General features: G+C 40.5%; 1 protein-coding gene and 1 pseudogene across 1 annotated transcript; both read left to right on the top strand.

Annotated features, from left to right (window-relative positions):
* The first annotated feature begins 301 nt into the window (after positions 1 to 301).
* On the top strand, positions 302 to 15665 carry LOC133453026 (myosin-7-like). The gene is made up of 37 exons (XM_061732863.1): positions 302 to 517; positions 601 to 744; positions 832 to 988; positions 1083 to 1110; positions 1190 to 1298; positions 1466 to 1558; positions 1663 to 1726; positions 3235 to 3333; positions 3423 to 3526; positions 3630 to 3768; positions 4145 to 4263; positions 4347 to 4496; positions 4600 to 4770; positions 4855 to 5164; positions 5334 to 5404; positions 6157 to 6362; positions 6440 to 6563; positions 6652 to 6788; positions 6880 to 7135; positions 7222 to 7464; positions 7555 to 7731; positions 7809 to 7954; positions 8048 to 8138; positions 8236 to 8625; positions 8699 to 8825; positions 8907 to 9025; positions 9105 to 9301; positions 13060 to 13243; positions 13324 to 13489; positions 13572 to 13696; positions 13784 to 14092; positions 14198 to 14401; positions 14485 to 14781; positions 14889 to 14993; positions 15099 to 15194; positions 15294 to 15428; positions 15532 to 15665. The coding sequence occupies exons 1-37, from the start codon at positions 317 to 319 to the stop codon at positions 15550 to 15552; spliced, it is 5814 nt and encodes a 1937-aa protein (XP_061588847.1). The 5' UTR covers positions 302 to 316; the 3' UTR covers positions 15553 to 15665.
* A 5002-nt stretch (positions 15666 to 20667) lies between these two features.
* On the top strand, positions 20668 to 22834 carry LOC133452251 (myosin-7-like; annotated as a pseudogene).
* Positions 22835 to 26912: the final 4078 nt, after the last annotated feature.

Raw genomic sequence — 26912 nt, 5'->3', positions numbered from 1 at the left:
AACAGAGTAATGCATGTTTTTTTGATGATTGTACTGATAATTTCGTATATGATACATCAGATACATCATGGCATCTTCATATCCATTTTACTAATATTCATGCAAGCTTACTCCTTTAGACAGTTTTAAACAGTTTACTGCTTTTAGAAGTGACAGTAGCCACTGGAATTATTGCTTTTATTAAATGGAAAACACAAATGGCATTAGTACAAATTACTGGTTGATAATGCCAAATTATTTGTTTTAGCTTTTATTATAACTGTTTTTCTCCCATAGGTTTTGCCTGAACAATATTTTGTTCTTCAAAGTTTAAAACATGGGGGACGCTCTCATGGCAGAGTTTGGGCCTGCTGCTCCTTTTCTGAGGAAATCTGATAAGGAGCGTCTGGAGGCTCAGACTCGTATATTTGACATGAAGAAGGAATGTTTTGTTCCTGATCCTGAGGTTGAGTACGTCAAAGCCAGCATCCAAAGTCGTGATGGTGACAAAGTCACTGTAAACACTGAATTTGGAAAGGTATCAGCATGGCATCAGTGCAATTTAACAGTCTTTTAATACAAGTTTTGAGCTTTGCGTAAGATGTGTACTTCTTTCTGTAGACTGTCACGGTGAAGGAGGATGACATAAATCCCCAGAACCCGCCAAAGTTTGATAAAATTGAAGACATGGCGATGTTCACCTTTCTCCATGAGCCAGCTGTGCTGTTCAACCTCAAAGAGCGTTACGCAGCATGGATGATCTATGTGAGTCTGTTACCTACTGAATTGTTTTGTCATTGATATCATCTGCACCTGAAAGCAAACCTCTCTAACCCTCTCTTGACCTGCCAGACCTACTCTGGGCTGTTCTGTGTGACTGTCAACCCCTACAAGTGGCTCCCAGTCTACGATCAAACCGTGGTTGTTGCCTATCGAGGAAAGAAGAGGAGTGAAGCTCCTCCTCACATCTTCTCCATCTCTGACAATGCCTACCAGTACATGCTGTCTGGTACAGAAATCATTTTCAATTATTATATCTTATTCAAACATGCACTATGACTAAAGGCTCCTTCCACTAACATTTTGTAATCTCTTGCCGACAGACAGAGAAAACCAGTCCATTCTTATCACGTAAGTCAAAGCACCACCTGTTGTCACCTGTTCACCATCGTTCTTGGGCCTAAGGTATTGGTGTTTTTTTTTAACTCAGCGGAGAATCCGGAGCTGGAAAGACTGTCAACACCAAACGTGTGATCCAGTACTTTGCCAGCATCGCTGCTGCACCAACTGGCAAGAAAGAGCAATCTCAAGAGAAGAAGGTTGTCTTATGTGACCTCTCTTTATTTATTAAAAATGTATTATTCTGTTAGCTTTAACTCTTTCACTTAAATTACATATTTGTTTATTTATTATAATAGAACCAAAATATCAGTTTACTTCAATTTGACAGTATGCTTGATGGTGAGACCTTGTTTTGTGACATTAGGGAACCCTGGAGGATCAAATCATCCAGGCTAACCCTGCTCTGGAGGCCTTTGGTAATGCTAAGACCATCAGGAATGACAACTCCTCCAGATTTGTGAGTGAATACAGGAATGCAGTGAAATTACATGTTTCCCATAACTCAACAAGAAATGTGTTTTCCTGATTTCAATTTCCAGTGAACACAACTTTTCCTTTCAGGGTAAATTCATCAGAATTCATTTCGACAACAGGGGGAAGCTGGCCTCTGCTGATATTGAGACTTGTGAGTGAAACTAAATCAATCTTCTGTTTCACTTCATTCTATATTTTTTATACAATAGCTCATAGGGCTGGGCGATATGACATCAAACCAAAATCACGATAAGTTTTACCTCGATAACGATAAATGCACAATAAACGTAATGGTATGTTGTACCTTTTGTTGCTACTTTCATGAGGCGTTTAAACCCTGTGCGTGGAATGTCTCCCTCCCAGTGTCCCATCGACCCTTCTTCAGAAGGAACAAATTTGACTATATCAAATAGACCGTTTTATTTATTCTATAACAAAGAAAAACACTGTAGTGGCCAGTGTCTCTTCACAATATTCATGAAATATTAAATAATTCGTCTTCGTGCTGTATTCATTGTTATTATTTTTATTATTATTAATTACAACATTGGTCTCATTCTGCTCTAAACAAACAAAAAAAATAAACAAAGAAAGACACATTTAGCCTCAAATTGGCCCCCAAAACGGTGGTGGCTTGTGTGTCTCCGTTTGTGTTTGTTTAAGAGTAATGTGTGTTGTAACTTAGGTTACCTCCACTAGGCATTCATGAAAGGCTTGAAGCTGAAACTCAGACCTGATTGGTTGGTAGCTCGAGACAGCTGCTCTGAGTTTACGGCTCAGTGCACAGTAGCATACAGTACCTTGACTCGTTTGCAGGGGGTCTGTTGGAATTACTGTGCGGTAAAAGTTAATTTCTCAGCGTGAGAAATGCCACGTGTGGCGTGAGAGCATGTGAACTTGTTGAAATGCGCCAGTGAGAGCCCTGTTATTTAGTTCTGCGGCTATGTCACTCGCTTCTTCGTTTGAACCATCAGTCATTGTCTTGGGTTTCCCTTCTCATTCAGACTGGATGGGTTAAGTCACGTGATTACACACACGCTGTACATCGTCTTAAAGGGGAATGAAAATAAACCTTTCAGCACACACACTCAAAACAGACAAAAATACGTTCATTTTCTTTTTTTTTAATCACAACACCGAATTTAAAGACATGGGAAAATTGACATCGGTCATCACAGTAAATTTTCTGTTTATCGCCCAGTCCTAATAGCTCATCCCAGTATTTAAAATTTGGATGCACTTGGAGACATGATTCATAACTGTAGGGCTGCAATACCTATAAGTCTTTCATTTGCCGAACTTATCAGCATGGTCCAAGAAAGTAAAAAAATAAATAAATAGCGAATACTTTAGGGAAAAAAACAAAAAAAAACTGCCTCTTTTTTAATTACACCAGAGTTTAATTATTAAACTCTGGTGTTGTAACCACAAATCCAGTGTGAGGTATGATTTGCATAAACCTGAAAATTGACTTAAAACACATATTTGATTGTAATAATTTGTTTAAGCCCAGGCCATTTGTGCACACAACTTTGCACTTAAATCTGTCAAATCCAGACTTTTATGTAAGGTGATTGTGTTTGAAAAACAATCTTCGAGCATGAGATGATTGTTTTTTCCAGTATGACAAAAATATAACAGAGTTCATACGCCAAACAGACCTTCTGGAAAAGTCACGTGTGACTTACCAACTCAAAGCTGAGAGGGACTACCACATTTTCTACCAGATCTTGTCTCAGGCAAAGCCTGAACTTCTGGGTAAGTGTGCAAAACTAATAGACAGTAAATATTGTTAACACTGTCCTGCAGTATGTAGTTTATAATACTCACTTTTTATCTAATTTTAGAAATGCTCCTTATCACCAACAACCCCTACGACTACGCCTTCATCTCCCAAGGAGAGACACAAGTTACCTCTATCAATGACGCAGATGAGCTGAATGCCACTGATGTGAGTTGAGCTTATGAATCATAAGAGCAAAAACATTACATATAATATAACACATATGATAACAAAGTACAAAGCTGGCAAAGATTTCTGGATTTGATTTTAGGATGCCTTTGATGTGCTGGGTTTCACTCAAGAAGAGAAAAACAGCATTTACAAACTGACTGGTGCCATCATGCACCAAGGCAACATGAAATTCAAGAACAAGCAGCGTGAAGAACAGGCAGAGGCTGATGGCACTGAAGGCGAGTGGGGCTGTTAAAAGTATATGTTTTTGATTATTGTTAGTTGGAGAACTAGTTGGAGAAATCTGGGCTAAACTAAAAAGAATTTCTGAGATTAAAAAAGTGCAATTGTGGAGAGTTGATTGTTCTATTATCAAATGTTTGAAAAGGAGTACGTCTTTCTTTTGAGGGGAGTAAATGGTTGAAATCCTGGTGCATAATATAAGATAATAATATAAGATTTGCATGATTTAGTCTTGTTGATGGTTTCTATTTTACAGCATGTTAAGCAACAGAGCTAAAAACAAAGAATTTGCATAGCTGTATGTACAATAGTGCAGATGTTCCTTTGGTTCCCTGTGTATGTTTGAACAAAATATCATTTTCATTTCTATAGAAGTGGATAAAGTTGCTTATCTGCAGGGCCTGAACTCTGCTGACCTCATAAAAGGTCTCTGTCACCCAAGAGTCAAAGTCGGTAATGAGTGGGTCACCAAGGGACAAAGTTGTGACCAGGTCAGAGAGCAGAGAGCGTAAAGTAAGTTTGAATTCATGTAAAGATATGTTTTAAGTATTATAATAATTATCTTATTTTGAAGGTGCACTATGCTATTGGTGCACTGTCTAAGTCAGTGTATGAGAAGATGTTTCTGTGGATGGTGGTGAGAATTAACCAGTCACTTGAGACCAATAAGCCACGCCAGTACTTCATTGGTGTGCTGGACATTGCTGGATTTGAGATCTTTGATGTGAGTTTCAGTGGAATTCTATAGAATAACAAAAAAAGATTTATTAATTTGTTTATACATTTTTTTGTTGAGCTCATTTTGCTTCCTCTCATTTCCATTACAGTTCAACACTTTTGAGCAGCTGTGCATCAACTTCACCAATGAAAAACTGCAACAGTTTTTCAACCACCACATGTTTGTGCTGGAGCAGGAAGAATACAAGAAAGAGGGCATTGAATGGGTTTTCATTGATTTTGGTATGGATCTGCAGGCCTGCATTGACCTGATTGAGAAGGTGAGTTCATTGCTTATTGAGATAAACACATTTATTTTGTTTGTCTTACTGAATTATTTGCTTTCTTAATTATGCTCTCGTTAGCCCATGGGTATCATGTCCATCCTTGAGGAGGAGTGCATGTTTCCCAAAGCCAGTGATACCACTTTTAAAGCCAAGCTCTATGACAACCACCTGGGGAAATCCAACAACTTCCAGAAGCCAAGAATTGTCAAAGGAAGACCAGAGGCCCATTTTTCACTGGTTCACTACGCTGGAACTGTTGATTATAATATCAACAACTGGCTGGTGAAGAACAAGGATCCTCTGAATGAGACGGTTGTTGGTCTTTTCCAGAAGTCCACACTCAAGCTTTTAGGAGTGCTTTTTGCTGGTTACGCAGGAGCTGACTCAGGTATGTGTACATTCACTTATCAGGAATGTATTCAGTACATATAAAATGTGTCACTGAAAAATATAAGTATAAACAATTTGACACAGCCCAGTAAGTCCTGAAAAATTATGACCTCATCAAAAATCTTTGAATCTCTGTTCTAAAGTCAAATTTCATCTTCTCTATACAGCTGCAGACGCGAAAGGTAAAGGTGCTAAGAAGAAGGGTTCATCCTTCCAAACGGTATCAGCTTTGCACAGGGTAAGATATTTTTGATTCAGATTTCCAAGTAATATGTATAGAATTAATATAGAAAGACCATATTTATGACATATTTCTTAAAAGATATGTATGTGAAGGCTTTTTAAAAACAATTAAAATGAGCTAGGAGCTTAAATAACAAACAACACTATACAACACTGAGCTCTCCATGACAATAAATTAAATAATCCATATGGATGAAATGCACAATGATTTTTACCCAGAGGTGTCAAGTAACAAAGTACAAATACTTCGTTACCTTACTTAAGTAGAAATTTTGGTTATCTATTCCTGCAACTAAACTTGGATGTACATTCCAATAAAAGGTTAGGATAAATGATAACATGCCTCTGAAGTTTGACTTTTTGCACCATTACAACTTATAGGCAACTAGTCATCATTTCTCCTGCTCTCTGAAACACATGTTAATGCTCAATAGTACACATATATGGTTCTTTAATATGTTTGCATTATACTAAGAAGCATTCGTTTTCAATGGCTTTTGTCCTTAATGGCTTTTTTCCCCCTTACATTACTTTTACACTTTAAGTAGTTTTGAAACCTGTACTTTTTTACTTTTGAGTAAAAAACTTGAGTTGATACTTCAACTTCTACAGGAGTATTTTTGAACTCTAGTATCTATACTTCTACCTGAGTAATGAATGTGAATTCTTTTTGACACCTCTGTTTTTACCCACTTTCAAACACAAGGTGAATGATTTACTCCATTGTTGATATGTTAAACCTTGCAGGAAAATCTTAACAAGCTGATGACCAACTTGAGGTCCACTCACCCTCACTTTGTGCGCTGCCTCATCCCCAATGAGACCAAGACTCCTGGGGCCATGGAGAACCCTCTGGTGATGCACCAGCTTCGCTGTAACGGTGTGCTGGAAGGTATCAGGATCTGCAGAAAGGGTTTCCCCAACAGGATCCAGTATGCGGATTTCAAGCAGAGGTTTGTGTTCGATAAGAAATACAGAAAGAAAAATCAAATGAGAAGAAACTAAATTATATGATGCAATTGTGTAACAGATACCGGATTTTGAACCCAAACTCCATTCCTGAGGGACAGTTCATTGACAACAAGAAGGCAGCTGAGAAACTGTTGGGTTCTCTGGACATAGACCACGAACAGTACAGATTGGGGCACACTAAGGTGTGAAATTTCATTGCTGTTACTCTAAAATGCATAATGTAGACAACATCTACTTTAATAATGAATATGAAAAATATCCTTTAAAAAGGTGTTCTTCAAAGCTGGACTGCTGGGTGCGCTAGAAGAGATGCGAGACGACCGACTAGCACTAATTATCACTGGCATGCAAGCTCGGGCACGAGGTCATCTGGCAAGAGTTGAATTCCAGAAGATTGTTGAACGCAGGTGAGTTTCACATTGGGGAAACTCTTTGAAAGTCCCATGAGTTTTATTCATTCTGCTTCATGTCACAAATGACAACATTTCTTGTAAACAGGGATGCAATAATTGTGATCCAGTGGAACATCCGGTCCTTCATGGGGGTCAAGAATTGGCCTTGGATGAAGATGTATTTCAAGATAAAACCTCTGCTGAAATCTGCAGAAACTGAAAAGGAGATGGCCAACATGAAGGAAGAATTCATAAAGTTAAAAGAGGCCTATGCAAAATCTGAAGCTCGCAGAAAGGAACTAGAGGAGAAAATGGTCTCTGCTCTCCAAGAGAAGAATGACCTGCAGCTCCAAGTCCAAACTGTATGATTTTTCTTGTCTTAAACACTAACATATCAACATCAATGGTTGTTTACGGTGTAACACTTTTTCAATCTTTATAATAACAGGAGCAAGATAGTCTTACTGATGCAGAGGAGAGATGTGAGGGGCTCATCAAGAACAAAATTCAGATGGAAGCCAAAGCCAAAGAGCTGACAGAAAGGCTGGATGATGAGGAGGAGATGAATGCTGAACTCACTGCAAAGAAGAGAAAGCTGGAGGACGAGTGCTCTGAGCTCAAGAAAGATATTGATGACTTGGAGCTGACTCTGGCTAAAGTGGAGAAAGAGAAACATGCCACTGAGAACAAGGTACTTTGAAACATAGGATTAAGTCTGGAAAGACTATATTTCTGATGAAACGCTGATAGCTATTGATGATCTATTAATTTTTTGAATCAGGTAAAGAACCTGACAGAGGAGATGGCTGCTTTGGATGAAATCATTGCCAAGTTGACCAAAGAAAAGAAAGCTTTACAGGAAGCTCATCAGCAAACGCTGGATGACCTGCAGAGTGAAGAAGACAAAGTCAACACTCTGACCAAAGCCAAGGCAAAGCTGGAGCAGCAAGTGGATGATGTAAGAAATCCCTAGATTATATTAATGTTAAGAAATACCAAGAAATGATACTTAAATTTCTTTTTATAATTTCGCAGCTTGAAGGGTCATTAGAGCAAGAGAAGAAAATACGAATGGACCTTGAGAGAGCAAAGCGAAAGCTTGAGGGAGACCTAAAGTTGGCCCAAGAGAGCGTCATGGACTTGGAAAATGACAAACAGCAACTTGAAGAGAGGCTGAAAAAGTAAGTTGCAAATGCAATAACAACACATACAAACAATATTAAATTGTTTTAATATAATCAGTAATTCATAAAACTTTACTTTTCAATCCTCAGGAAAGATTTTGAAATCAGTCAACTCAATAGCAAAATAGAGGATGAACAGGCGATGTCTGCCCAGCTTCAGAAAAAGCTGAAGGAGCTGCAGGTGACAATTCATTCTGGATAAACTATGAACAAGCAACACAACATGACAATTCAAGAACCTCTATTTAAATATTTATCACAAAATGTTTCTGGTCTAGGCTCGTATCGAGGAGCTGGAGGAAGAGCTTGAAGCAGAGCGAGCTGCTCGAGCCAAGGTGGAGAAGCAGAGAGCAGACTTGGCCAGAGAGCTGGAGGAGATCAGTGAGAGGCTGGAGGAGGCTGGTGGAGCCACAGCTGCTCAGATCGAGATGAACAAGAAGAGGGAGGCCGAGTTTCAGAAACTCCGCAGAGACCTTGAAGAGGCCACTCTGCAGCATGAAGCCACTGCTTCAACACTCAGGAAGAAACAAGCTGACAGTGTTGCTGACCTGGGAGAGCAGATTGACAACCTGCAGAGAGTCAAGCAGAAACTGGAGAAGGAGAAGAGTGAGCTCAGACTGGAACTAGATGATGTGGTCTCCAATATGGAACATATTGTCAAGTCTAAGGTAAATTATTTTTACTGTATATATCTGGCTTTTCTTGATATTGCGTAGTACATTTTTATTGTCTGGTTTTCAGAACAATTTGGAGAAAATGTGCAGGTCTTTGGAGGACCAGATGAGTGAATATAAAACAAAGGCAGAGGAAGGACAGCGTAGCATCAATGACTTCACCATGCAGAAAGCAAAGCTTCAAACTGAAAATGGTATGTTCTTCAACTGAATGGCAAATTTCACCTTTGACAAAATAAGAGATTATTTACACTGTAACTTCCTGCTTAAAATAGGTGAACTTACAAGGCAGCTTGAAGAGAAGGATTCCCTGGTGTCTCAACTCACCAGAGGAAAACAGTCCTACACACAACAAATTGAAGACCTTAAAAGACAACTGGAAGAGGAAGTTAAAGTATGAAAACACAAAACAACATTAAAAAACAGAATACATGTAGATAAGATCAAAATATTTAGACATGCTACTATTTCAGGCCAAGAATGCTTTAGCCCACGGTGTGCAGTCGGCTCGTCACGACTGTGACCTGCTTAGGGAGCAGTATGAGGAGGAACAGGAGGCCAAGGCTGAACTGCAACGCGGCATGTCCAAGGCCAACTCTGAGGTGGCTCAGTGGAGAACCAAGTATGAAACTGATGCCATCCAGAGGACCGAAGAACTGGAAGAAGCCAAGTGAGTCAAAAACATTTCAATTTGAACTAGAAAAGGTTGCATTTCCTGTAGTGTTGAATTTAAGTGAAATGGTTGGAATGTATGAAGAAGGTGAGAACCCTTTTCAATCGCTATAGAACTTGAAAATCATCCAAATAACATTTAAAAGAAAGAAGATTATGCAAAAGGGGGATAAAGAGGAGGAGATGATAAAGTAAAATGGAGCAAAGAAGGAGCAAGAATAAGAAGGGATCATAGACAGAAAATACTCTTGAAGGAAGCCAGGAAGACTGATAGAAGTGAAACGACTGAAAGACTGCAGAAATGTAGAAAGAAGAAATTGTTGAAATCAGTTGAAAATGTGAAGAAAATGTTAAAACATAGCTCAAATATTTGAAAACTGTTGAGATTATGGAAGAAGAGAGGAGGTGAAGACAGGATGAGGCGCTTAAAAGAGGAATATTCACAAGAGAAGAATAAGGACCTAAGATAGAAAGAAGAGCTGTTGAAAACAAGATCAAATCTTAGATCTTAGATCAGCTGAATCCAGAAAGATGAGTTTAAGAAAACCAGTTGACCTATACCAATATAGCCAGTAATATATATATATATAGCCAATTATGGTCAAGGACTCAAAACCATGTCCGATGACACCACCCACGAGTCTTTATGTCAAACCATTCCAAAGTTATTGCAGAAAATAAGAACTATCACATATCGACCAATCAGAAGAAGGGGCGGGGCTAATTCATGCCAATCAAGGTCAAGGTCTCAAAACCGAGTCAGATGACACCACCCACGACTCTCTAAGTCAAACCTTTCAAAAGTTATGGCAGAAAGTAGGAACTATCAAATATGGACCAATCAGATGAAGGGGGGGCGCGCTTTTTGGGGTCTATCGTCGCCACGGTAACGTTTTTGACTGAGAAAAGTAATGCCCATCGTTGCAGGATCGAGACACACATTTTGATGTATAACACACCTGGGTGCATGTTACGGTTTGGGCCGCATTAAAGCAGCACTATGTAACTTTTCCACCTTAATATCATATTTCCAGAGTCATTGTGATGCTACATCAACTTACAACAGGTTTAATGACACCTCTGTCATGGTCTGAGGGGTCTGTATCGCCTTCACTGGCACTATGTAACTTTGAGGTGCATGGTAGGAACCCTTCCACACTAAAAAACTACACATTTTTACGGCTTTGACTGCTTTACGGCATATGTCACTTCCCCCGATTCGAGGGGGAGCGCAGGGCTCAGAAGAAGCTGGTAACCCGTTGCTGTGTTGTGGCTGCAGCAGCTCCACACATAACAGACGTGGGGAAAAGATCGCTAATCGTTTAACTTTTCACCGCTTTCCTGCTTGGAGGCAGAACCACGGAGGCCAAGTATCTGAAATAACAAAGAGTCTTCGGCTCGGTTGGATCGCGGCTGTAACGACCAAACATAACCTTCCACAGTATAGCACAAACAAACACTCACACAGACCGGGTCCGATCACTCACACGGGTGTTATTCCCCACTTCAGCTAAACGCAGTTGCTGGCCAGCTCTCTGCAGTGCGATTAACCCCAATCTTCATATAAAACTAGTTTGTTGAGGAAAAAATATTAACTCTATTTGTAGCTGCAGAGGAAAAAAATTATCTCACGAGGGAAACAGAAACATTGCTTGCGGCTCGGAGCCTCTTCAGCATAATATAGCAGTAAAAAAAAAAGAAAAGAAAAGTAAGAGTAATACAAAACATGTACTGTATGTTGTACTATTATACTAATTTATTGAAACACATGGCGAGTCAAACATTTACCAAAGCAGCTGCCAAACACTCCTAAACAAGGTAAGACGTGGGTTGCGCAGAACTGCGGCAGTAAGTCCTCATCGGAGCTCCACTCTTTGATAGGGATTTCATATGGACCCAAACCGTTAATAATCATTATTTTCTCCATATACCGCTCCCTGGCTTCCTTGGTTAAGGTATCCCGATAAATTCCAGTTCCTTTCCAGCAGTTTAACATCTTTTTTTTTGCGTTCCGTCTGTTCAATTGGTGAAACAGTAAAGTAGTTTTGAAAGTCTGTCCCGTCTTCATTCGCTATCAAAACAAATGCACGCGATGGGGACAGGAGTTTTCCGGCACTACGCGCTGGTGCTCATGGGAAATGTAGTGTTCTTTCTGGTAAAGCACTACCGCTTTTTCTCCAAAGGAGAATAGGGCCTTCGCACTGTCAGTGCTCGGGCCCTAACTAGGAAATTTCAGGAAATTTTGATATGGGAATGCCCTACTGCCCATTCGTCCCCTCTTGCTGCTTTGGTTTGGGGCTGTAGTGGTTGTGTTCGGGGTGGTTCTATGTCAGTTTGAGGCGGTTTATGGTTGAATTGCATTCATTCCTGTGCTCCCCACAGGGGGTGTGGTTTAGGATTGTTAATAAACCACAGCCCCTGCTTTGGGGTTGTGTGGTTTAGGGTGATTAATAATGGCCAAGAAGTAGTTTAGGGTTGTTAATAAACCGTTAAAGGTTGTTAATAAACTTTTGGGGATGGGGCCATTTGGCAGGCGTTTTGACTTAAAATTGATGTAAATCACAGCTTCATGAAATTTGAATATGGTGTAGTCCACTGCGGGACAAGTTTTGAAACATTTGAATCATGTCCCTACGATAACCTGTTGCTTAGCAACAAGCCAAAGTCAAATGGACATATTTTTTTTATTGAAAGTTTAATATCTCAAAAACTGTAATAATTGGCATAATGAGGTTGAAAGCAAACCGAGTCCGGGAACATTTGAATGATGTCTCTACGATAAAGTTTGGCCGACCAATAAGCGCCCCAATTTTCACCTTTTTTCCGCTTCTCGGCATCTAGCGTTGCCACGGTAATGCTTTTGACTGAGAAAAGTATCGCCGGTCGAGGCACGATGGATCCACATGTGTTGATGTATGCTATGTGTAGGTGCACGTTCCGGTTCAGACTACATTAACAAAGAGGGTTTTTTTTTCACCATGGTAAAAAGCCCCATCCGAATGAATGGGGCCAGTTGGCATGGATTTTGACATAAAATTTCCTTAAATCACAGCTTCATGAAATTTCAATATGTTGAAGTCCACAGTGTGCCAAGTCAGGGAACATTTGATCGATGTCTCTATGATAACCTGTTGCCTAGCAACAAGCGTCCAAAGTCAAATGGAATTTTTTTAAATTGAAAGTTAAATATCGCAAAAACTGTGATAATTGGAATTATGAGGTTGTTAGGTCCTTTAGTGTCAATCGGGCCGAGTGTTTGAAAATTTGAACAATGTCTCTACGATAAAGTTCGGCCGAGCAATATGCACCATTCTCGGTAAGACTTTTGACTGAGAAAAGTATTGACCTTCAAGGCAAGATGGATCCACATGTGTTGATGTATGCTATGTGTGAGTGCACGTTGCGGTTCGGGCCACATTAACCAACGAAAAAGCGTGCGGAATAAGAAGAAGAAGAAAAGGGAAACCTTTTCTGTATACTAATATATCGCCTTCATTTTCATGTTTTTTCGGGCGTGTTTTATTTTTTGGGAGATTTTTTTTCCATATCATGCTGTACACCCGCTGGTCAATGTGGTCAATATGGAATGCAATATGGTCTTGCCACTAGTTGGCATGCCCATAATAAGTAGTAGTTGAATAATCAAGGAAGAGAAACAGGATCACAAATGGTTGAATGTTTTATAGCATTCAACCAATAAATTAAGAGAAACAAGATCACAAATGGTTGACTGCTTTACATTCTCCCGTACTACAGAAAGAAACTGGCTCAGCGTCTGCAGGATGCTGAGGAAGCTGTTGAAGCAGTGAACGCTAAATGTTCTTCTCTGGAGAAGACCAAACACAGGCTGCAGAATGAGATTGAAGATCTCATGGTGGATGTGGAGAGGTCCAATGCTTCTGCTGCTGCTCTGGACAAGAAGCAAAGGAACTTTGACAAGGTCTAAATACATTAGTAAAAATACAATTGTATTATGTGAAGGAATGAAATGCTTAATCAAAAATGTTCACTGTCTTTCAGGTCTTGGCAGAGTGGAAACAGAAGTATGAGGAGTGTCAATCAGAGCTGGAAAGTGCTCAGAAAGAAGCCAGGACTCAAAGTACTGAGCTCTTCAAACTGAAAAACTCGTATGAAGAGTCCCTTGAACATCTGGAGACCATGAAAAGGGAGAATAAGAACTTACAAGGTGAGTCAATTTATCATTCAACCTCAAAACAATAAGTTCCCCAAGAGAACATCTTTTTAGAGTATCACAATTTGACTTTTAGAGGAAATCTCCGATCTCACTGAACAAATTGGTGAGACTGGAAAGAGCATTCATGAGCTTGAGAAGATTCGAAAGCAGCTAGAACAAGAGAAGTCTGAGATACAGACAGCCCTGGAGGAAGCAGAGGTATGCTGCAAAATCCACCTTGAAATGTCAACATATTTTGGTAAAAAGGTCATGAGCTTTTCACTAAAGTTGCCTACTCCATGACAGGCCTCACTAGAGCATGAGGAAGGAAAGATTCTCAGAGTCCAGCTTGAGTTCAACCAAGTCAAGGCTGACATTGAGCGTAAGCTGGCTGAGAAAGATGAAGAGATGGAGCAAGCAAAGAGAAACCAGCAGCGAACTGTGGATACTCTGCAGAGCTCTCTTGAGGCTGAAACTCGCAGCAGGAATGAAGCCCTCCGTTTGAAAAAGAAGATGGAGGGAGACCTCAATGAGATGGAAATCCAGCTAAGCCAAGCCAACAGGCAGGCAGCTGAGGCCCAGAAACAATTAAAGTCGGTTCATACTCATCTGAAGGTACAAATAAAATGAATTGGAATACAAATATAATGATGTTATTGCAATTGTTAATAAAAAAGAAAAGAGTATCAGATAATTAATTTATTTGGGTTCATCTTTTAGGATTCTCAGCTTCAGCTTGATGACTCTATGCGATTAAACGATGATATGAAGGAAAACATAGCCATTGTTGAGCGACGCAACAACCTGCTTCAGGCTGAACTGGAGGAACTGAGGGCTGCTGTGGAGCAAACTGAGAGAAGTCGCAGACTTGCAGAGCAAGAACTGCTGGATGTTAGCGAGAGGGTGCAGCTACTGCACTCACAGGTAGGCTGTAGTGATCATGTATACAATATGCTGTAACTTATTTGTTTCAGCCCTTTTCATACTTAACATGTGCTTAAAAACAGAACACCAGCCTGCTGAACCAGAAGAAGAAGCTGGAGGCTGATACATCCCAGCTTCAAAATGAGGTGGAGGAGGCAGTGCAGGAATGCAGAAATGCTGAAGAGAAGGCCAAGAAGGCCATTACTGATGCTGCCATGATGGCAGAGGAGCTGAAGAAAGAGCAGGACACCAGCGCTCACCTGGAGCGCATGAAAAAGAACATGGAGCAAACCATCAAAGACCTGCAGCACCGTCTGGATGAAGCTGAGCAGATCGCCATGAAGGGAGGAAAGAAGCAGATTCAGAAGCTGGAGTCCAGGGTTAGTAGAAGTTCCCTCCTTACTTCTTACATTTAAGCATTTAATATAAATGTCTGCTGCAATAAATAAGATTGTTGCTAGTTGACTTTTGTTGTGGTATCCTGCAGGTCAGGGAACTTGAAAATGAAGTGGAAGGTGAACAGAAAAAAGCTGGTGATGCGATAAAAGGAGTTAGAAAGTATGAGAGGCGTATCAAGGAGCTTACTTATCAGGTAACGTCTCTTCTAGCTTTGAAAATGAGAGCTGTGTTTGTAATTTTAGTCATGGTTTTCTACTTTTCCTTTCCTATTATCTTTCTCTCTTTTTGTTCAATGTAGACCGAAGAAGACCGAAAGAATCTAGCACGTCTTCAAGATTTGGTGGACAAGCTGCAACTTAAGGTGAAATCCTACAAGAGGACTGCAGAGGAGGCTGTAAGTACAAATGGCTTTAACAAGCAGCTTTATACATCATACCTGTAATGCATGTAGGATATTTAATATATATATGTATATGGTGTTTCTGTTCTACAGGAAGAACAGGCCAACGGTAATCTCACCAAGTTCCGCAAGTTACAGCATGAGCTTGATGAAGCTGAAGAGAGAGCTGACATCGCTGAGTCTCAGGTCAACAAGCTACGTGTCAAGAGCCGTGACGGGGGGGCTAAGGTTTGTAACTCCACACACATAAACACACAAGCTATGAATGTAACAGCTTTTTCACTAAACTAATAACTTCATGTTTATATTGCATTTTCTTTCTTTGTTTCAGAAAGGACATGAGGAAGAATGATGTTTTTACAGAAAGGATTCCCAGTTTGTTTCCCGAGACACACTTGTCCTAGTGATGGTGTCTCCCTAAGCATGTTTTTTGTTCAGTAGAATAAATTGAATAAGCATCTAAAATGGCTTCTTGACTTTCTTTTGGTCACAGCTCTGTTGATTCATACGAATAGAGGGATAAATCAAACCTACCAAAAAAAGAATAAAATAAAACAGGCTACCCCTTGGAGCTTGTTCAGGCAGACATCTTGAGTGATATCTTTTTTACACTTCTGAATGATTTATTCCAATTACGCCATCTCATTCATAGGTCTATAAAAGGAGCTGACAAAACTAGGCTCTCAGATACAATCTGATCTCTTTCCGGCAGATGGTGCTGCTGCTCTTAAAATTCCATCTCCTCCCAGCTTCCTCCTGCAAGCACCGATTCTATTGAGGGAGGTTACGTTATGTTCATCCCCTTTATATCTCTACACCAGTCTATCTTGAAGAAAGCGTTTGACATTATGAGTCATTCAGGAAGTTTTTTAACAATAAATTGTCATCATACTAGGTGTAGGAAATTAAAATGAAGCACAGTGAATGAGGAAAAATCAAAAGAAATTGAGATGCATTTGCAAAATCATAAATTAATTTTACTCACCAAATATGGTTATTCTTCCAATTTGTGCATAGTTTTGGTTTTGTTTCCTACGGAGATAACGACAAACCAGTAAGTTCAATAAATCTTACAATACAATAACAAAAAGTCATGATAACAGCTTTTTTTAGAATGCTCATACAACATACTGTGCTTACAATGTAATATACAGTACTAGATACTTGACCAGCAGTCATTGTTAGTATACAGCATGTCAGCTGATATACTACATACTGTTGTCTACAATAAGGTCAAAGTAGTACATACTCGTAATACGCATTGATTTAGCAACAGTGTCATGCTGTGGGTACCTGCACTAATAAGTGCATACAAATAAGTATATTTCATTCATGATTTAATAAAGTTCATTTTGTCCATGGCTTTACAATTTAATTTGCTAATACTAATTTATTTTATTTATTTATTCCTTGTGATGGCAAATATTTGAATCATTGGAGGGACAACTGCTCTATTCCTGCTGCTTGGTCCCCTGTTGCAAATGCTACTGTAACATTACTGTAACTGAGTGGGAACTCATCCCTTGTGGTCAACAGAAAACTGTTTAAGAAGTTTTGAAATTCTGCGACTAGATTTTAAATAGTAATCACAAAAAATGTTAGTAGGTCATTTTTTGATTTCAAGTGTTACAATTTTTGTTTTTACAACATGTCTGATATAAACAAGTTCAAAGGATTTTTTCTTTTGCATGGAAACATAACCATTAACATATTTTCAAGACTTCTGAACTTGAAAAACAGTTAAAAGAAAAAAGTTTTCATGTTACACTAAATTACATATGAACATGAGAATGAAAGTCTTTCTTTTACTTTGACAGAGTTTTCTCATTGTTGGTTCAGTGTTTCAGTCCGGGTAGTAGAATATCATCATTAAAGCCTCTCAGGAGAAAAATCTATCATCAGTAAAAAGTTATATTTCGGTTTAAGATTTTTTTAATCATTATTTGAAGATATGGCTAGCATTATAATTTGAATTCCAATTGGATTCCAGTGCCAAAGTTAATAGTCACAGTGTCTGTCAATAAGGCAATGAGAAGTTTGTTCATAAACATAGCATCCAAATAAGAATATCAAAAATTGCCCCGTTTTACATTTTGTGCTTTATTATGTTTATAAAAAGCAAAGTAGAAACACCACTTAACCATCAAAAATGTATTTTCATAAACACATGGGCACAGACGAGTGAATATTCTGCAATCTAGTGAGTCAGACGTTTGCTTTCACTCAATGATGGTCCATTTTGATACGTTTACAGATATAAATGTCTCAAATATCACAAACAGAAAAGTTAGAAATACTCAACTCTGCATTCTCTGTTGAGATCAGTCTTTCTCCAGTAAAAAGCATCACCAAAGCCCTTTAGATCACAGGGCAGAAGCAGACTCCGTGAAGCAGGCTGATGGCACATATTTCTGACTTGTGCAGAATAGCGGCCTGGAAATCCCCATAATTTACAAAATTCAATCAATTAAAACAAGACAGATTTTTGATTAACTTGCAATAAGTAACTTTGAGCACTTTCATTATGTCCTAGCCCTTCAAAGCAGTACTCAGAATGAAAGTCCCCACTGGGCTCCACAGTGTACATGTGTGAAGGGAAAACAAGGATAGAGAACAATCAATTCCTGTGAGCCTCTCCCAGAATTTAACACCCCTTAGAAGTGACCTTACACAACGTCAATGGACAAATACTGCCAATAGCTTTCCTGGCTCCAGTTACAAACTTAAGTGGGGCAAGGTGGCTCACACCTTCCTCTGCTTGCTCATGTGATTGTAAAAGTAAAATACTCAAGGACTATGGACAGCTGAGAATGAGACCCTAAATTGATGGACAAGTGTTCTCAACACACAGCCTGGAATAGACTTAGGGATACGTGAAGAAGATGAAAGTTTAAATACAAAGGCAAGTCGGTACAGGGCAGCATAAGATGATGTGGCAGACCCCCCCCCCCCAAGTCTACTCTTCAAATTTGAAATGATTAAAGAAATCTTCCAATTGTATTTCCATTTTCTCCTTACTGTTTTTGATCATTCTATTCTGACAAATGAACTGAAAATTTTATAAAATCTAGGGTAAGTATATCTTAACTAAGTATGTCTTTAACATATATTTCATATACAGTAGGATATTGTTAGTTGTTCATGGGCTTATAACCTGTTGCTGCTCTTCAAATTAAAAAAAAGTGCCACCTGCGTCACAAGCTGTCCTCAAGCTGTCGTCTGAACCATCAAGCCCTTAAGGGCAGCCAGCAGGAATTTCACAAGTTATCTTTGTGCTCAAGGATAAGAGAAGAAAACAATGCCATGTCAACAGGAGCAGACCAAGGGCAGTCACTGCATGGGCCTTTTGGATGTTAACCCAATGAATAGGTCACTGATATGAATACATTTCAATACATGAACTTGTTGGTTTTTTTGTTGGTTTTAAGGTCTCTAAAAAAAGTTTTTTTTGATGACCGGAAAAATAAAAATAATCTGCATATGATTTGCTGTCAAAAAACTGTACTTTTCTTTTACCTTAATTTTAATATTCTTATATAACTATAATAAATTTCACCACCACAACAAAAAATTGCATCTGTTTTAAAAGGTTGATTAACATTCAATTCAGCATTGCAGGCCTCCAACACATTGTGATATAGTAGATAGAGTAAAGCTCTTGCTACTTTGTGATTTTCCATCTCACAACACTTCAAAGTAATTTTGGCATTAACAATAAAAAGCAATTAAGGGTTTTAGTTGTTATTTTGTCTCATTAGTTCTGCAAACATGTCTTTTTTTAAAGAGGGAGAGAGAATGGGGGCGACATGCACCAAAGAACCCCATTCTCTTTTTAAATAGAGAGGGAGAGAATGGAGGCGAAATGCACCAAAGGGCGACATGCAGGCCGGGACTCGAACCTGCGACTGCTGCATGAGGACTGGAGCCTCAGTATATGGGCCGCTTGCTTTAACCACTGTGCCACTCAGCAGCCCCGCAAACATGTCTTGAAAGTATTTATCTCACTTATTCCACATTTAAAAATGTTCCACCTATTCTTTACGTGGGACAGATCAGTACCGCAGGCATGCCTGTCCAATATCCGCACACATCTCCTTACTCATGGCTTTATTAATCAATTTCCCATCAGGAATTAGTATTTTTTAAATGTATTTCCTGTTTTTTTTGTCTTGTCAAGGAAAAAATGCATAGACGTCCCAGGAAAAAATGTGTTCTTTGAGGTTGTTTTTGTTTCTATAAATTGCATTGTACTTCTCTGCATTATTTACATTTATATTTACACATTTAGCAAATGCTTTTATCCAAAGTGACTCGCATATTGAGAAATTCTCTTAAGCAACAGCATGAAGAGGGACCTTGTAGTTGGCGATAATTTCAAAATTGATTGAATGGAGTTGTAAAAAATCAAGAGCGTGTTGACATGGCATCACATAGTGATAAATAGTGATAAAATCCCATATTAAAGCCGCAAGCAGCAATGAATGGGCCCTTGCACTCATGGCCGCCCCCGCCCCCCCCCGGGTTCCCCCCTCGTTCCTAGGTCAATAATACTATAAAAAGTGCCTTTGCTGTTCACATAAAACTCAACTTATCATCATAAACATATCAGAAATGACGACATCCACGACTCTCTATGTCAAACCATTCAAAAGTTATGGCAGAAAGTAGGAACTATCAAATATCAACCAATCAGAAGAAGGGGCGGGGCTAATTTGCACCAATTATGGTCAAGGACTCAAAACCATGTCCGATGACACCACCCACAAGTCTTTATGTCAAACCATTCAGAAGTTTTCAATTACATTTTATTTGTACAGCGTCTAATACAACAAAAGTTGTCTCTAGACGCTTTCCAGTGACCCAGAACATGACCCCCGAGCAATTATTACATAAACAATGGCAGATAAAAACTCTCCTAGTGGGAGAAAAGCCTTAAGTCAAACAGTGGCAAGGAAAAACTCCCCTTTAGGAGGGAAGAAACCTTGAGCAGGATCATAAGGGGGGACCCTCCTGCCGAGGGCCAGACTGGGGGGTCAGGGACGTCAGCAGCACACAGCAGACATCCACACAGCAGACATCCACGCAGGCATGTGGAAGCAGCAGCGGGATGACCAGAGGGGATGGGGGGGCGCAGGCAGGTGGAAGCAGCAGCGGGATGACCAGAGAGGGGGGCCGCATGCCAATGAAGGTCAAGTACTCAATACCGAGTCAGATGACACCACCCACGTCTATCGTCTATCGTCGCCACGGTAACGCTTTTGACAGCAAAGAGAAACCAGCAGCGAACTGTGGATACTCTGCAGAGCTCTCTTGACGCTGAAATTTGCAGCAGGAATGAAGCCCTGCATTTGAAAAAGAAGATGGAGGGAGACCTCAAAGATGGAAATCCAGCTAAGCCAAGCCAAAACAGGCAGGCAGCTGAGGCCCAGAAACAATTAAAGTTGGTTCATAGTCTTTTCATACTTAACATGTGCTGAACCAGAAGAATAAACTGGAGGCTGATACATCCCAGCTTCAAACTGAGGTGGAGGAGGCAGTGCAGGAATGCAGAAATGCTGAAGAGAAGGCCAAGAAGGCCATTACTGATGCTGCCATGATGGCAGAGGAGCTGAAGAAAGAGCAGGACACCAGCGCTCACCTGGAGCGCATGAAAAAGAACATGGAGCAAACCATCAAAGACCTGCAGCACCGTCTGGATGAAGCTGAGCAGATCGCCATGAAGGGAGGAAAGAAGCAGATTCAGAACCTGGAGGCCAGGGTTAGTAGAAGTTCCCTCCTTACTTCTTACATTTAAGCATTTAATATAAATATCCATTGCATTAAATAAGATTGTCTCTGGCTGACTTTTGTTGTGGTATCCTGCAGGTCAGGGAATTTAAACATAAAGTGGAAAGTGAACAGAAAAAGGCCAGTGATGTTATCAAAGGAGTTAGAAGGTATGAGAGGCGTATCAAGGAGCTTACTTATCAGCTAACTGTCAGAGTTGACTAAAGTCTCTTTTAGCTTTGAAAATGACATATGTGTATGTATTTTAAATGTATTTTAATTGATGGCTTTCTCCTTTTCTGTTTCCATTATCATTCTCTCTTTATGTTCAATGTAGACCGAAGAAGACCAAAAGAATCTAGCACGTCTTCAAGATTTGGTGGACAAGCTGCAACTTAAGGTGAAATCCTACAAGAGGACTGCAGAGGAGGCTGTAAGTACAAATGGTTTTAATGAGTGGCCTTATACATCATACCTGTAATGTATCTAGGATATTTAATATCTATATGTATATAGAACAGGCCAACAGTAATCTCACCAAGTTCCGCAAGTTAAAGCAGGAGCTTGATGAAGCTGAAGAGAGAGCTGACATCGCTGAGTCTCAGGTCAACAAGCTACGTGCCAAGAGCCGCGATGTGGGGTCAAAGGTTTGTACCTCCACACCCATAAATGGAAGCTATGAATGTAACAGTTGTTTCTCTAAACTAATAAATCAATGTTTATATTGCATTTTCTTTCTTTGTTTCAGAAAGGACTTGAGGAAGAATGTTTTTTCAAAAAGGATTTTTTCCTAGTGATGGTGTCCCTAAGCATGTCTTTTGTTCAGTAGAATAAATTGAATAAGCATCTAAAACGGCTTCTTGACTTTTTTCTTGGCTACAGCTTTATTGATTCATACGAATAGAGGTGTAAATTAAATCTACTTAAAAAATAAAAAAATAAAAAAGGCTACCTTGGAACTTGTTCAGGCACACATCTAGAGTGCTCTCTTTTACACTTCTGAATGATTTATTCCAATTACTCCATCTCATTCATAGGTCTATAAAAGGAGCTGAGAAACTAACCTCTCAGATACAATCTGATCTATTTTCAGTAGATGGTGCTGCTGCTTTTAAAATTCCACCTCCTCCCAGCTTCCACCTGTAGGCACTGATTCTATTGAGGGAGGTTAAATTATGGTCACCCCCCTTAATCTCTCTTCATAAATCTATCTTGAAGAAAGCATTTGGTGTTATTAGTCAGTCAGGATTTTTTTTTAAATAAATTGTTGTCACACTAGGTGTATTAAGTTAAAATGAAGCACAGTGAATGAGGAAAAAAGTCAAAGAAATTCTGCTGCATTTGCAAAAACATAAATTAATTTTCTTCCACAAATATGGTTATCCTTCCAATACGTGCATAGATTTAGTTTTGTTTCCTAACTAGATAACGACAAACCAGTAAGTTCAATAAATCTTACAATACTTTATGTACGTGGGTTTTTTTTTTAAGATTTTGTGGCTCTACTGGCCTTTATTCAAAGTGTAGTCAGGAAGGGGGTAGAAAGAGAGAGAATGGAGACGACATGCAGCAAAGGGCCGGGACTCGAACCTGCGACCGCTGCAGGATTATGTTCATACGAGGAAAACTAGAAACACCACTTGACCATCACAAATGTATTTTCATAAACAAATATGGGCACAGACGAGTGAACATTCTGTAATTTAGTTAGTCAGTCTTTTGCTTTCACTCAATGACGGTCCATTTTGATACGTTTACAGACAAAAATGTCTCAAATATCACAAACAGTAAAGTCACAATAAATCACCTCTGAATTCTCTGTTGAGGTCTGTCTTTCTCCAGTAAAAAGCATCACCAAAGCCCTTTAGATCACAGGACGGAAGCAGAGTCGTTGAAGCTGGCTGATGGCAGATAATGTGGATTCGTACAGAATAATGGCCTGAAAGAAAACATGATTTATATAATTCAATCAATTAAGTAAGACATGATTTTTTGATTAATTTGCAATAAGTAACTTTGAGCACTTTCATTATGTCCTAGCCCCTCAAAGCAGTACTCAGAATGAAAGTCCCTACTGGGCTCCGCAGTGTACATGTGTGAACAGAAAACAAGGATAGAGAACAATCAATTCCTGTGAGCCTTTCCCAGAATTTAACACCCCTTAGAAGTGACCTTACACAACATCAACGGACATATACTACCAATAGCTTTCCTGGCTCCAGTTACAAACTTAAGTGGGGTAAGGTGGCTCACACCTTCCTCTGCTTGCTTATGTGATTGTAAAAGTCAAAGACTCAAGGACTCTGGACAGCTGAGAATGAGACCCTAAATGGATGGACAAGTGTTCTCAACCCAGAGCCTGGAATAGACTTAGGGATACATAAAGAAGATGAAAGTTCAAATACATATAGTGCATATACAGTAGGATATTGTTAGTTGTTCATTGGCTTATCACGGGTTGCTGCGTCACAAGCTGTCCTCAAGTTATCCTCTCAATCACCAAGCCCTTAAAGGCAGCCAGCAGGAATTTCACAACCTATCTTTGTCCTCAAGGATAAAGAGAAGAAAACAATGCCATATAGACAAGAGCAGACCAAAGGGAGTCACTACATAGGCCTTTTGGACAGAAGCCCAATGAACAGGTCATTGACATGAATACATTTCAAAGCATGCACTTCTTTGTTTTTTGGTGTTTTTAAGGTCTCTAAAAAAGCTAATTAGATCAATGTATTTTTTCATGACCGGAAAAAAAATCAGCGTTGTGATATGCCGTTAAAAAAAGAACTGAGAATACATGTCAAACTTTTCTCACCTTAATCAATATTGTCATGTAACTGTAGTAAATTTTACCACAGCCACAAAAAAAAAAAAAATTCTTTTAACTTGTTAATTAACATTTAATTCAGCATTTCAGGCCTGCAACACATTCTGAAAAAATGTTGTGACAGTAAAGCTCTTGCTACTTTGCGATGACTTTGTGTTTCCATCTCACAACACTTCAAAGTGATTTTGGCATTAACGATAGAAAGCAATTAAGGGTTTCATTTGTTAATTTGTCCCTTTTTGTTCTGTCCTTTGGTTCGGCGCCTCAGAAGGGGGAAGCAGTACTCGGCTAGCACTGTTTACGGTGCAGGTGGGGAGCTGTTGACCTCAACTAGGGATATCGTCGGACAGTGGAAGGAATACTTCGAGGATCTACTCAATCCAACTGACATGCCTTCCATTGAGGAAGCAGAGAGTGTGGACTCGGGGATGTGCTCATCCATCACCCGGCCGAGATCACTGAGGTGGTTTGTTAGCTCCTCGGTGGCAGGGCACGGGGGGTGGATAAGATCCGCCCTGAGTACCTCAAGTCTCTGGATGTCGTAGGGCTGTCTTGGTTGACACGCCTCTGCCACATTGCATGGATGAAGGGGACAGTACCGCTGGGGTGGCAAACCGGGGTGGCGGTCCCTCTTTTTAAAAAGGGGGACCGGAGAGTGTGTTCCAACTATAGGGGGATCACACTTCTCAGCCTCCCCGGGAAAGTCTACGCCAGGGTACTGGAGAGGAGAATATGGCCGATAGTTGAACCTCGGATTCAGGACGAACAATGCGGTTTTCGTCCCTGGAACACTGGACCAGCTCTACACCCTCCGCAGGGTGCTTGAGGGTTCATGGGAATTTGCCCAACCAGTCTACATGTGTTTTGTGGATCTAGAGAAGGCATTTGACCGTGTCCCTCGGGCAATTCTGTGGGGGGCGCTCGGTGAGTATGGGGTCCTGGGCCCTCTATTAAGGGATGTCCGGTCTCTATATGATCGGAGCAGGAGTTTGGAACACATCGCCGGCAGTAAGTCAGACTTGTTCCCGGTGCACGTTGGACTCCAGCAGGGCTGCCCTTTGTCCTGTTCATAATTTTTATGGACAGGAGCCGGAGGGGATCCGGTTTGGGAACCACAGGATTTCGTCTCTGCTTTTTGAAGATGACGTTGTCCTGTTGCTTCATCGGACCGGGACCTTCAGCATGTGCTGGAGCGGTTTGAGGCCGAGTGCAACGTGGCAAGGATGAGAATAAGCACCTCCAAAACCGAGGCCATGGTTCTCCATCGGGAAAGGGTGGCTTGCCTTCTCCGGGTGGGGGGAGAAGTCCTGCCTCAGGTGGAGGAGTTCAAGTATCTCAGGGTCTTGTTCACGAGTGAGGGAAAGATGGAGCGTGAGATTGACCGACGGATCGGTGCAGCGTCCGCAGTTATGCGGTCGGTGTACCGGACCGTCGTGGTGAAGAAAGAGTTGAGTCGAAAGGCGAAGCTCTCGATTTACCGGTCAATCTACGCACCTACCCTCATCTATGGTCATGAACTTTGGGTAGTGACCGAAAAGATAAGATCGCGGACACAAGCGACCGAGATGAGTTTCCTCCGCAGGGTGGCTGGACGCTCCCTTAGAGATAGGGTGAGGAGTTCGGTCATTCGGGAGGGGCTCGGAGTCGAGCCGCTGCTCCTTCACATTGAGAGGAGTCAGCTGAGGTGGCTTGGGCATCTGTACCAGATGCCGCCTGGACGCCTCCCTAGGGAGGTGTTCCAGGCATGTCTCACCGGGACGAGACCTCGGGGAACACCCAGGACACACTGGAGAGACTATGTCTCTCGGCTGGCCTGGGAACGCCTCGGACTCCCCTCGGAAGAGCTGGAGGAAGTGTCTGGGGTGAAGGAAGTCTGGGCATCTCTGCTGAGACGGCTGCCCCCGCGACCCGGTTCCGGATAAGTGGAAGAAAATGGATGGAAGGATGGAGATCAGTACTGCAGGCATACTGGTCTAATATTCGCACATGCCACCTTACTCATGGTTTTATTAATTTATTAAGAAGAAAAAATGTAGAGATGTCCCAGGAAAAGATGTGGTCTAGAAGGTTGTATAGGTTGCTTTAAATTGCAGTGTACTTCTCTACATTATTTACATTTATATTTACACATTTAGCAGATGCTTTTAGCCAAAGTGACTTGCAAATTGAGAAATGCTCTAAAACAACAGTATGAAGAGAGATCTTGTAATCAGCGATAATTCCAAAATTAATAGACGAAAGTTGTAAAGGGAAAGCAAAAGACTGTTGACAAACAAGTGAATGGAAAAGTTCAATAAAAGGATACGTTTAAAAGATGTGAGATTCCTGAAGATGGCATGCCCCTACTCTCCCAGCCTTTCGTATCTTATTTTACTGTTAGGTCCAGGCTCTACTGTCAGTAGTCTGTCTGTGCACACGCCTTGTAGGTTTGCCTTGTGCATAGGGATGGCAAGGAACACAGCGATCAATTGGGAGTATAAGCCAGTAAGGATGAATTCAGTAGCACACCTTCGACCCACTCTCTCCTTCTCAGTCTCTGAAACAGGAATTTTATGCCTTCATCACCTCCAGACTCGACAACTGCAATACCATCCTGACTGGTGTCCCCTCCAGCCTTAAAAACTGCAATATGTTCAAAACTCTGCTGCCATCTGCTCACCCACACCCCCCTTCAGAGGTCCAGGTTCTACTGTCAGGTGCATACGCCTTGTGGGTTTGCCTTGTGCATAGGGATGGCATTGCTAAGTGTGAGGCTCCTTCAAGGAACATATCAATCGATTGGGAGTATAAACCATTAAGAACGAGTTCAAATAGATCGCATTGGAGCCAGCAAACACTATAATACTCTACTCTATATAATGGAATCTTGTGTGATGGTTTCATGCCACCACACAAGTATAAACATCCTTTGCTATGATCAGTGGTCCCATACGATCCCAGGATTTTGGATGTGTTAATTTGAACAGTTTAGGTACATTGCGTTAATTTCTTCCAATAAGACCTAGAATAGTGATTTATCTCACTACAATGTCTATATCAGTTGCTTAAGAGCAGAGAGATGTTGATGCCACCTCTTGACAAGGTTAATTTATAGCTTTTCTTGTGTAGTAAATTTTTAAAAG

Source organism: Cololabis saira, chromosome 10 (assembly GCF_033807715.1).
Source record: "Cololabis saira isolate AMF1-May2022 chromosome 10, fColSai1.1, whole genome shotgun sequence".
Lineage (NCBI taxonomy): Eukaryota > Metazoa > Chordata > Actinopteri > Beloniformes > Belonidae > Cololabis > Cololabis saira.
Note: the sequence above shows the minus strand (reverse complement) of the source record. Positions and strands in the feature narration are given on the sequence as shown.